The following is a 12,996-nucleotide window of genomic DNA, read 5'->3' on the forward strand; positions in this document are numbered from 1 at the left end:
GTTGTTTTGTTATCATGTGACCAAAGTTTCATACTGATGACAGCTGAACCATCTTAATGAACAAACTCCACCTGCTGAAGAAGGCCATGACATGTGGCTGAAGAAAGAAACCTAGCAAGTGGCCCTTGAGTTTAGTTGTCTGTCTTAAAGCTCTAGAGGTAATCTAATAACTGGACCTTGAATTAAGATTCTCCCACAGTCTGACCTCAAAGCCACAGCAGCTGTATTTCTGGAATTTTTGTAAACTTCTGACATAATTCCTGAACCTGCGTGTCTCTCCTGTTGCAGGTCTTCTTTGCCTCAGTGCAGTCAGGAGGCAGCAGTCAGATTTACTTCATGACTCTTGGACAGAACTCGCTGTTCAGCTGGTAACAACTCGACCTGTTATTCTGGGATCAACTGGTGGGGTCTGCCCTCATTGTTCTGGCCCGGATGCCGTTTTATGTTCGTGCTGACTGACGTTCATCTCCGTGGATAGTGGACACCATTAAAGAATCAGCTTTCTTTCAGCCAGTTTCAGTGTAAATGCGCACGGATTCACAGTTGAGGCGATCATAACTCCAGCTGCTGCAGAGGTGCATGAATCCATCACTCCTTCCTTGAATACTGACGCCTGAATCATCCCTCCTGCAGCTGCAGCGACACACAAATCCGGACCTGAAGTTCAGCGAAAAAGAGCTGTAGTTGACTGCCACCGCGCCCGTGCACGGAGGCGTGAAAAGGTACAACTAGCAGTGTCAGCATCTGTACTGTGAACAGCACAGCGAGCGAGTGACCTGGAGTCTTTCCCAGTAGGATTCAGCCTGAAAACCATCACTGCACCAGTGTGGCAGCAAGCAAAGCCCTTTTTGTGTCCTGGTGTATCCACATCTACCTGGAAGCAAACCGATGCTTGATTCAGTTGGTTGTGTTGTGATTCCTAATGAACGCAGACCATCGGTCAACACCTGGCCTCAGCATCCTGTCCCTCCTCTCGTCTGTCAGCTCTGGAGACCACAGCAGTCCATTCACTTTGCTCGTCTCTCCAGGATCGCTTATCCATCCTTTTCTCTCTCTAAAGGACTCTGTTGTATCAGCTTATCATGTGTATATCACTTATTCACTCATATGTGCTTTGACAATGCCTGGCTGTGGTGTGTTGCTGGATCACCTGCTTCCTTTCATCTGACGCAGTCAAGTCTTCATATGTGGATAATTATTGTCAGAGTACAGACCAGGGGAGTAATGCTTCCTTCTCATCCGTCTGGTTTGTCTTCATGCAAGCACAATATGTGTTTAAAAAGGAGTGAAGCTAGAAGATCTGAAGTCCGTCATCAAGCTCATTTGATCCATGGACATCATCTGGGCATTTCTAAGACAGGTTTGGGGCCAAAATGTGGACTAAGTAGGACAACTACTGGAATCTAGTCCACATTTTGGTGCTGTCGCTTGCCATTTTTTCCTAATGATTTTCTTTAATCACTTTCCAGATCCACGGTCCATCTGTGTTGTCTGCCTCCAGTACCTCAGCAGTGTTATTTACGAGCCTTCAGCCCTGTTTCGTTTTCTTTGTCACTGCTGTTTGCAAATATCAAGGGGCCAAAACACATCAGTTAGTTACTGTTCTGAAACTTTATTTTGTTGATATCCGTATAGCATTATTACACAGTATTATATTAGGCACTAGCAAACGATATATGTTTGAGAGAAGGGTAACATCAGTTATTTTTAACTGTATCCTTAGCTGTAAAATAAACCACCCATGCAAACCTTATAATGAGGCCAAATGTCAGAATCGAATTACTGCCATGAAGACAGTTCATTAACTTAAAACTGTTCATTAAATCATTCTGTCCCTAATTATGAGCTGGAAGTCAACTTTGCTCTCTGCGTAGCCTGAAATCAGTCGACAATTAGACAAAAATGATCTCTTGGGATAGTTGCACACATTGAAATGAGTTGCGAGGGTTTGAGCACCCCACCAGGCCTCTGAGGTCCCCGTTTGAGCATTCACTCCACCACAGATCCGGACCATGTCGTTTTAGTCTTAATGTTCCATAATAAGGACCTTAAAGCCTTGTACTTTACTGCAGGAATTGCAGTAAGACTGATGTTCACAAGTAGAGATACAAAGCGCTCCACAGTAACAGGCTAAGAAGGATTTTCTGCATCTGTTTTGTACAGCGTCGGATGTATATAATCAGTAAGATGCACTGTTTTCTAAATATTTTCTAATTGCCAAGCCATCTTTATGTGTGTGTACAGAATGAAACGCTCCTGAATGTGAAATTCCATCCCAGAACAAAGGTCGTACATGTTGTTTGCGCCATCTTTGAAAGCTCAGTGTTTGAACTTGAAGGCTCCTGTTCAGGTTTACCGACCTGGTTCAAGTGTTGATCAAAGAACAGCATGCCATGTGAATCCTGTTTTGTGGTGGACTTTCTGCTAACGTGTATGAGTCAGGCTCTTTGCACAGTGGCCGGCTTGTACATGCTCTCTGTAATATATCCTCCTTTGAACAGACTTTTTTGGTTCGAAGTGAGAACATTTAAAGCCATTCTGTAGTCAGCGTTGAAGATATAACTGATGAGCGGTTTGTCTCACACTACCCAACATGGGATGCACATGTTTTTGATGGGTCACCTGGATAAAGGGTTTCTTCGTTGAGCCTGGATCTGATGAGGTGCAGTGAGCTGGGCTGAGGAAGGCGGAGATGTCCTGTTGTATAGTTCTGTTCTCCTTCATAGTTTTGTCATTTACACAATGAGCTTCAAAGCAAGAAACCAAAGAAAAAGGCTTTGATATATTCTTTGAATCTGACTGTGTAAGATGTTTCACAGATAATAACTGACTATTTCATTCAGAATGATGATGAAAAACTTACAGAGCTGGTTGTATATTATTATGTTCTATATAAAAGATGCCAACTAGACCAACACATCAGACACACAGAGGCCTGACAGCCTCCCAGGAATGATGTGTCTCAGTAAACCGCAGCAGAGCGTATGCAGCTGAATGTTGCTGGCGTTCGGATATTTAATAGCTTCCACGTATGCTTTAGACAGTGCAGGGTTCGGTAGAAGTGAAGAAATAATTGGTTTTTACCTCCAAATGTGAATTTGCAATTTGTCTTCTTTCTGATCCAGTTTCATTCTACCAGTTTGTCTTTTCCGTCATCAGATTTTGCTCAAACTAATAGCTTGGTTACGTTTTGTGTGACATTATTCTCTATATGGTATTTACTCTTGAATGTTCAGGCTATCAAAAATTGCGCCAAATGTTTTATAGTATTCAGTGATACTTTGAGTTTTAGTTTTTATAATGGACCTGATAGAAATAATGCAGCTGGTTCTGTGAGAATATTTTAAACTGGAAAATTAATGTTCTGATAATGACTCTTACTGCAGTGTTTTTTGCCAAATTTCTTACAGTATTCGTTGGGGATAAATATCGTTCATTCTTGAGACACCAGACCAGATAGCTAGTTAACATGGCTGCAGTGCCTGGAAATACAGGACTGTAAACGAACAGGAGAACAGACTTGTTAGCTAACGTGGGATAGAAAGTGTCTTGGCTAGCAGCAGCAGAATGTGTCACTTTTTGTCTCTGTACAGTTTGCACATAAGACAAAAATGACACAACACATACAAACTGTGTTTTAAGACATGAAGCATTTTCATAGACTACACATTTTCAACACTGGAGATGCATTTGTTCCTTAGATGCAGCTGACAGATGTTGACATCAGTGCATTCAGATGCAGTGTAGACGTGAATGTTATGTCTCGGAGCAGTCGTGCTTACAATCGGGCTCAGTGTTGGTGAGGTCTGGTCGGCTGTCAAAATCGAGGCCGACGCAGCGCCGGCAGGGTTGGCCAGGATCCTGAGCAAGATCCTGGCCATCGGAGTCCAGACAGGTCAGGAAACCAGATGGTCCTGAAGTACCACAGAGCCTGCAGCATGTGTTCAGCTCTCACTTAGATTTCCATGGACGATGTACAGCATGCACACACCACTATCCAACATGCTCTGTTTTACATTCCTGGTTATCAGCAGTACACATGGTGCCAGTAAGCACAAGTTAACACATTAGTCCCTTCATTAATCAGCCTTGGACTGGTCCGTTTGATTGATTTCTGATTTTTGAATTCTTCCATCAGAAAACAAAGTCTGAAATTGTAAGAATGTTGTTACAGTTTGTTTTCATGTCCCCACTTTTGAAAGCAATAATGTAAATGTTTTAGTACCACTCATTTGCCATCGTTATGCAATTCCCACGACAGATTTTAGCAGATGAGCTGTAATTTGTTAAATGTATGAATTTGACCTTGTCGTTACTGACAGTACATGGAAGTATGTCAATATTGAAAAACAGGTTGTCACGTTTTTAGCTCAGTGCAAAGGTTATGAGGACATTTTATCTTATTTTCTCTGCATTGTTTTTCTTAAAATCCATCACTCCTAATGTGCCGATTCTCTGCATCATTCTTCATCCTGCTCTAACAAGCGACGTACGAGTCAGTTCAGCCTACAGGCTGTGGAGAGCTGTGGCACCTGTTGATGTGTTGTGTATCTGTGCTAATCTGTTCGTCATCTGAAGCTGGAGTCCAGAGACACACTGTATGTTTTATGGGGTTGTTAGAAACACACTCCTGTGTCCTCTGCTGCACTTTGTCTTCTTGTGCTGAGCATTTGACTGGAGCTGTTGGCTGCTAATGAGAGGGAGATCAGTGCACTTCCACCCACACCTTCCCCTGCTTAAGAAGATGATAGATGCTGTTTCAGGCCCGCGGTGACTCACATCTCCAACTCCCCCACCAACTCTTTTCCTCTCACTTTGTCAACACGTCTCCTCTCAGTGCCGCCTTTCATTCCCTCTGCGTCTGTTGCTCGACTCACTCTTCTACCCGTCTGTCTTGCTCTCGCTAACATCTTTTACTGTTCTCCAGCTCTTTGTGCTGGTCTTGTTCTCTCTGTAAATCTCTCCTCTCTCTTCTTGTGTCAGGTGGCTCCGTCCATCCCCAGTCTCTTGAAGGACTCTTCAGCCAATTCAGGAAAACTTTTATTTTTGTTTGTTTCATTTCTGAACTGCTGCTCATCTGACTCTTTCTTTTGAGACAGAACATAAACAAACTATATCGCATCAAATACTTTTGCATATTTTACCAACTTAAAAGTACCAAGAGTCTTGGAAAGAGGCCGCAGAATTGGCCCAACACTGTTTTTGCCGTTTGGTGAAGTCGGATGAAGCACAATGCAGAGAAACGTTTACGCTTATTAATTCAACTTTAAAATTGTCAGAGGAAGAACATGCTCGTTCTTCTTTCACAGGTGAAATAGCTTTGCTTTGAGCTCTGCGACTGTTATTTCGCAGCCTCTGTATAAGCACGAGCCTGTGGATGAGCTCGGCAGTCCGAAAAGACAGTGTGTTTGTGTGGGAGGGTGAGATGTAGAACGGGAGCGTTGAAGAAGCAGGAAGTGGGTCTGCAAGCGAAGGAAGGAGTTAGAGGACGTAGTTGGTGGCTCGAGTCAAGTGTCAGGTAATATAAGGAATGTGGATGTTGCTTTTAGGTTTTTTAAGTTTAAAGAGGCTCTCGCTTATTTATTTTTTTTTTTTCCGAGATGTAGCTTGCAGTGATCCTTGGTATCAAAAACGCAGTTTAGGAAAACGGTGGAAAAAACTTGTGAAAACAGAGTCAGTAATGGGGTCATCTTTTCAACAGAGGGCGCCAAACTGCACATGTGTATTGAGAATTTCTTGACAAAGATGATCATGGTGAGGAGAAGAAGACGGAGGAAGTGAGGATGTGAAGGAGATGGACCAAAATGATTTTTAGTCTTATTTTAGGTCAGGCAAGATGAATCTTCCTGATAGCGCTCACTGTGAAGCACCAACACGATGAAGTGATATGCAGTATGCTCAACTGGTATTGTCTGTCGATGACTGATATTTCCCAGAAGTTTAGATTTAGCCACACATTAACAATTACTGTCAGTATATTGTGGACTAACTTGATTACTCAACTGCTTGCAATATGGATTTTTTGATGTTATCTGACAAACAGGACAGTCGTGTTCTTATACTGTAAATTGTAAATTCTAAAGAGAAGTTGAGATTATAAAATACCAAATATTCTATAAATATATATTTAAGAATGTATATTCCCCCTAACCATGTCTGTAGCATTATAAAGTCGATCCTTTGTGTTACTTTTTGCACTGGACCTATGTTTGATGCATCATATACTGTACCCCCCCGCTTTGAGATGAACACACACTAACTTGTGTTTCTGTGTAATGAAGCAAAAGACAGCGAGACAACAATAAAAGTGTTGAAATGAGAGGTGTGCTGTTTGCTTTGAAGGACGGGCTGATTTATCTACCCACAGCTTTATTTCATTACTGACTCATCAGAAACCTTTAATCCGATTAACCTCAGAAACACCAACGCACACTAAAACACACTGCCTCTGTCGACGGCGCAAAAGACGGTACTCTCGTCCTTGTTGCTACAACACCATCAGCAGAAGCGTTTTGTTATTTTCATTTCCTAATGGCAAGATTTTAACTGTCTAACTGGGACAGTCTGCGTTCCCTGCAGCTGCAATCAGCACTAACTAAACCAGTTTAAGTTGATGGCCTTTGGATTGCTTGTTCATGTCAGCTGCTGAGTTTGCCATGAACACGGTTAGCTTCCACTGTGTCGGTGGTCTCTCTCTCTCTCTCTCTCTCTCTCTCTCTCATTTCCAGGGGTCTCATCTCAAGTATCCCCTGAAGACTCACTGGCACCAGTCGCAGGTTTCCTGGCCCCTGACTCACACTCTTGGATGAGTTTAGGTCATCGAGCCTCCAGCCCCGACACGTCAGCCACATTTTCCTCTTTTGACATCGTCTGAACTTACAGCAGTCTTTGTTTTTAGTGACCCCTGAAAGATCGCTCACACAAATGACGCCTCTGTCCGTTAACACTGACCCCTCTTTGGTTTGGACTGACGTTAGCTGCTGAAATGAGCTAACGCAGGAACAGGTGAAGCACTCATCTGAGCGGGTTTGAGCTTCATTCACTGCTTCCTGGGACGTGGACTCCTGCTCTGCAATGACTCTGTCACTGTTGATGAACACTCCACTCTCTCCGCTCTATATTTGCCCCTTTAGTACCCCTTCAGCTGAACCCTCCTGGCCTCCCCTCACCCCCACCTCACCAGCCTCAGATTCCCTGCTAACCCCATTCCACCAACACGACCCCCGCCCTACACACACACACACACCCCACCTCTCTGTGTGTTTGTGTGTAAATGTGTGTGTCAGCTGGCCCAGAGCAGGGAGCGTCCAGCGACCAAGCCATGACTGGCGGCCACACAGTCACACAGCGGTTTTGCATTTGGATCATTCACGCTTCCCGTTGGATCAATACATTTGTTGTCGTTTCTTTTATTTAGCCTGCTGGGAGAAGACCCGACAGGTAAGGAGGAGAACATTGGGATAGAAGCTGAGTGTTAAAGGTGCACCAGGCCTGTTTGGCTTGCACAAAGCTGGATCAACACTAGAATTTCAACGTAGCTGTAAGAAACAGTGGATCCGTTCACTGCAGGGTGGAGGAACCTGTCGTATTTCACATTTGTTGCATGTGTCTGGACCAAAGATGAACTACAAATATTTGCATTCGAAATGTTCTGTGTCATGGTTTATCGATAGATAGATAGATAGATAGATAGATAGATAGATACTTTATTAATCTCCAAAGAGACATTTGCAGTTCCAGCAGCTCAAAGGGTGGAAGCACAAGGGCATGCAAAATAAGAGGAACTTTCAAGTACAAAATGCAAAGACCATTATAAACCAGGAGGCAAAAATATAATACAATACAAAATACAAAATAACAATATAAGAAAAAAGTGAGATAAAACTATGGAACTAAGCTGCATAAAATAAACATCTGGCGGTACGTATCCAAAGCTCTCTGTTGAGATAGGTACTGCTCCTTGTTCAGATTGAGAGAAAGCAAAGGGTGATCAATCAAATCAAATGTATTGATTCCCTTGCTCAACAGCCACGAGGCTCCTGATACAACATGTTATTGATACTGCAGACAGTGTCGGACTTAATGTGGTGGATGAGTCGTGCAGGCAGAAAGAAGAGGGCAGCTGGGATAATCTGTCAGCTAAATTTATATGCTGTGTCATGTGCTATCTATCTATCTATCTATCTAGCTATCTAGCTATCTATCTATCTATCTAGCTAGCTAGCTATCTAGCTATCTATCTATCTAATGATGTAACTGCATATATGTGGGCTGAAGTGTGTGTGTGAGCATGTGTGTCTGCATCAGAGCATTGGATGAAAAATCTGTTGCATCCGTTGGGGAGTTTAAAGGGTATAAGTGGGAGAAGAGAAAAAAAAGTGTGTCAGTTATATAGTCTGCAGGGTGAGGCAACACGAGATATAGCAGCCAAGGCTGAGTGGGTGGCAGAGTGGGGGGTTGGCAGCGCGAGCCCGGCATGCCTGCATGACGCTGTGTTCGGCCGCTCAGCTGTGGTTGGCAGACGGGGAGATCAGGTGACCCGGTCCGGGCTAAATTGGTCCCCCCAGCAGACAAGCTGAGGAGTTAGGAGAATTGGAGAGTTGGAGGTGGAGGGTTAACAGGTTTTTTTTTGTGATTTTGTGTGAATGACGCAACTGAGGAAAAGTCAAAATGGGCTCACAGCAGGCGGAGGAATTCCTCCTTTCCCTGTATACCTCAGAGTGTCTCTGAAATCACACGTCGAACCACAAATTAAAGCTGCACCAGGCAGGATTCTTATGTAGTAATACAGAGTTCTGAATGCCTCCATCAACACTGTTTTTATTGTTATGGACAGAAATTCTCTCCAAAGATAGTGATCCCCTGACTTTTCATCTAACGTCATCATTGGGTAATTCACCTAAATACCTCATTTTTTGGTATGTTTAATTTATCCAATACTCTGGTTTATGGCCAGATTCCAACAAATGTATGACATTCCCATCATCCTCAGCTGTACTTTGTGTTTAGAGCCACTTAGCAAAGGTTAGCATACTAACATACTAAATGATGGTGAAGATGGTAAACGTTACTGCAAACATCAGAATGTTCATTGTGACAGTGAGCATGTTATCATGCTGACTTTAGTGTTAGGGTCAAAGCACTGCTGAGCTTCAGTACAGCCTGCAGAGCTGTTAGCATGGCTGCTCAGTCTCTGCGTTGTTGTTAGAGGAGGGTAGATTTTCTATTTATGTCATTACTGGCTGATGAAGTACTTCAATCAAGCAGCGATCTCTCACTGCCACTCGGAAGCACGTTTACTGCACTGATGTTATTGGTAGTTTCTTCTATATATGTGAATAGAGAAGTCTTTCTTTTATGGGTCCATAACTTCCAAGAAGGAAGTGAATTTGAATTGATACACTTCAAATAACTCCTTCCATTTATTCCAGTGTAGTGTAACTCACTAAATCTGTCAGTGTGCAGCAGAACAGCTGGACATGAAAAAATGTGAAATTTGTGCACAGACAAACATGCAGTTTAACAGAAATGGAGAATAAAACATGAGCAAGAACAACATATGTAATATGAAAAGCTTGTTTTGTTTTTGCAAATAAGCAAAGCAGCAGTTTAAATCAATTTTAGCTATTTTAGTTAGGTTTATCTTTTCTCCCACTTGGCCACTGGATGCAAAGTGTCCCGCAGCAGCTGATTTTATTGCTCCATAGATTTTGATGTCTCTCGTCAATCAAAGAGGAGCTCACAGACTTGTGCAATGACTGCCTCCTGGTAGATTTCAACACGGTCCACTCGTCCAGCTCTGCTGCCAGAATGTGCCGCTGCTGCTAAATCTGTCCACAGCGGAGAGCTGCTGCTGGTTGGAGGCTTCACGGTGCTGTGTGCAGGGCTGGAATTACACAGTGGGTGGTTTGTTTAAATTTAACAGGGTTTGTGGGTAGGTGTTGGTGTTTCCTCCTCTTCTCTGCTGAAAGCTCTACTTCATCAACCAGGAACTACATGTATACATGTGACCTCATATATATATATATAGAGAGAAGAGATTACACATGCCAAAATGATGCAGGCAAGAGCATATTTCTATGGCAACAGCTGAGAAAGGAGTCCCTTGCAGTGTTTTCCTCCACCTTTCTCCCCAATCAGACATCTATAGTGCCAGATTCTGAACACTGTACCCTGTCTCACTGGAAACTGAATGATCATGTCGTCCATCATGTCTCGTCTTGAATGTCTGACTGTCTCCTGTGTGGTGAGAACAGGTGGCTCTGCCTCTGACATCACGGTGATATGAACCTCTGAATGTTAGAGGAAGTGCAGCACTCTCCACTCTTTCCTGCGTGAAGCAGAACAGGTGGGGTGATGAACATCGTCCCAGGAGGACATGCAGCACTTAAAATAACAGCCATTATTCTTCAGTGACACATAAACTCCAGAGCTGTGTGCCACAGGTCAAAATACTCGCCTCCAATGGCTGAACATCTGTTTGCTGTGTTGTGTTGTGTGCTTACACAGGATGAATTTGATTTCCGTCCTCATAGGCAGACATAAAAATTTAGGACGTAAACGGAAATCAAACTGATTAATGTGTTAATCTTAGATTTTCCATTTGTGACTGGTCTAATGACCATTGGACAGTGAGATATATTGATAGAGGACATTCTGGGCACTGAATAACATACAAGCAACAGCACAGAGGCCCTGTACTCATTCAAACCAGATCTGAAATTAGTCCATTCATATATACAGATTATTAGAGCAATTCAGCTACAGGCAAGTATAAACCCTGCAGGCAGGTATGTGTTTCTTAAATTATGGACGAGGAACCAAAAGCAGCCTGCAAATTCACGCTCGACTCAAGGTCACTAGTGGAGTTTATTGGGTCAGCCAGGGGCTACAGTCCCCTTACTTTGGTCCCCACAGGAGCAGTGGGGGCTCGGACTGACGCGTTCACATGTGGATGTGAAAACACAAGGAGTACTGGGCTTTTTCCACATCTGGGTCGGCCAATATCAACATATTTAAAGTATGTGAAATTAAGTAAATCTCAATTGATATTACTTCTGTGGTCAGTTTGCATTAGATTCCATGCATGCATGACACCTCAGAACAGCTGTGGTGTTACTGTACTGCCAGAATCAGTGAATCACTGTGGTGCAGTCAGTCTGTGCTGTGTGTCATGTGATGGGATCAGACCTTGAATGGCGACAAAAGATTTTACACATGAAGCTCAGTTCAGCTCAGGTCTGCTGCTCAGCTAGTGAAAAAAAAACTTGTGTAATGTTTTCTGTGCCTCTGGAGGAGTTAACAAAATTGTAATAACCCTGGTGATGTCACTGTGATGTCACCCGGTTGTCTCAGTTTGGGCTTGAGAGCAAGCATTTTTAACAGAACGCCTGTGCTACAAACTGGAGGCTTGACACATACTAGAGATTAAAAGTGAGGATATCTCGTCTGCTGCTCCTTCAGTTTTCACAGCTCTTTCTCAGCTCTGTCTCTGGCGGCGTCCCCAATCGTAGCCCTTTAATTGGAACACTTCCTTCCTGCACCACAATTTCAACATTATGAAACTTCTGTGCTTGTTTGGGTCATCAGTGAACTCGTCCACCACCTCCTGCATGTCTCAGTCTACCTACTGCTTGCCAGGCAACAGATTAGTGATGCTGGGTGAATGCAGCTTGTTTCCGCTGCTGGAAATCCTTTGGTTACGTAACAGAGAGACAATTGATATGAAGGGTTCAGCGGCAGCTGTTGTTTTATCAACAACAGACTTGAACCGGACACACGAGCGCACCTGCCGGGAGTGATTATCTGAGGGGAAAACTGGATGTGCACATGGATGTTAGACATGCTGCAGCTATTTTCTCTGAAGCTGCGGTCCTCTAGTTAAGACAGAGTTTAGTCTGTGTTGCTGTTAGTCATTGTGATCCCTGTATAGCACTTCTACTGACAGGCAGACAGGAGGAGCTTAAAGGCAGCGCGGAGGCAAAGACCTGGTGTGAAGGAAAGCTTTGCCTTCCTCTGTTTGTCTGTGTGAGTCTTGTTAATGGAGACACAGAGATTTTTCTCAGGTCACAGAGTCTCTGCTGTGCTCAGGAGGCGGCAGGGTTTAATTTAGCCTGGAAACCTGAACCTCAGCCTCCTCTGTCAGCTCCTTCTCTGGGCCCAGGACACAGCCACAGAGGGCAGCAGGCTGGGATTTGAGGGTGTGAAACGATGAAAAGCTCCATGTACTTTCAATTAGCTGCAATACCCCAGACTATTGCTAACAGTGATCTGGCAGGTAGGAAGTGATGCATTTGTTGGCCTGATGGTGACAGAGGACATATTCAAGTACACCCACCAGGCTGCACAGACCTTGGACCTGAAAGCTGACATAATGTGGCATTCTGTGTTTGCACTTGTTGAATTGAATCTGTGTTTTGTGTGTATCTGTGGTTTATGACAGGATTAAATTAAATCAACCAGCTGGTGTTCAGGGAATAAAACACACAAGCGTTTTCTTAGACCTTGCCTCTTCAGCTTTGTAACACTTAAGAAGGAACAGACTGTGCGACAGGACTTCTGTGTGTGTCACAGCAGCAACAGGTTAAATGATGGACAGGTGCAGATAGTCTACTGTAATTTGCTTCAAATTTAGGATTTCTGACAGTACAAGCATGTTATAGTCTTTTCTAGTTCTTTCAGTTTGCTGTGAATGATCAAATCTACTAACATGCATCGTCTACAGTTCTGTCAGGCAGCATGTTAGTTAACATGTGCCTCTCAGTGCTTTCACTGGATTCCGCTTGCATTTTTACAAACAATTGATCTTATGCCAGGAGGATCACCAGGCATTGCATCTCAGCTGGCAGACGGGCCATTTTTAGCACAGAGAAGCTTTTTTTTTCTTTTTTGTATGCACAGTTGTTGTTTTTTGTAGAGAAATTATTGTCCTACGAAGAAAAGCTGGATTTGAGCAAACAAAAATCAGTTTGTTCCTCAGGCAATATGTGCATGAGT

The 12,996-nt window shown here is 43.5% G+C and overlaps 1 protein-coding gene across 2 annotated transcripts in view; it reads left to right on the forward strand.

Annotated features, from left to right (window-relative positions):
- LOC121611361 (misshapen-like kinase 1) overlaps nt 1-6,321 on the forward strand; it is a 57,345-nt gene extending 51,024 nt beyond the window's left edge. For both annotated transcript variants that reach the window (XM_041943903.1, XM_041943904.1), the window contains one exon: nt 289-6,321. In XM_041943903.1, the coding sequence (XP_041799837.1) occupies nt 289-372 (84 nt within the window). In that variant the 3' untranslated portion in view covers nt 373-6,321. The remainder of the gene's footprint in view (nt 1-288) is intronic.
- Nucleotides 6,322-12,996: the final 6,675 nt, after the last annotated feature.

Source organism: Chelmon rostratus, chromosome 9 (genome assembly GCF_017976325.1).
Source record: "Chelmon rostratus isolate fCheRos1 chromosome 9, fCheRos1.pri, whole genome shotgun sequence".
Taxonomy (NCBI): domain Eukaryota; kingdom Metazoa; phylum Chordata; class Actinopteri; order Chaetodontiformes; family Chaetodontidae; genus Chelmon; species Chelmon rostratus.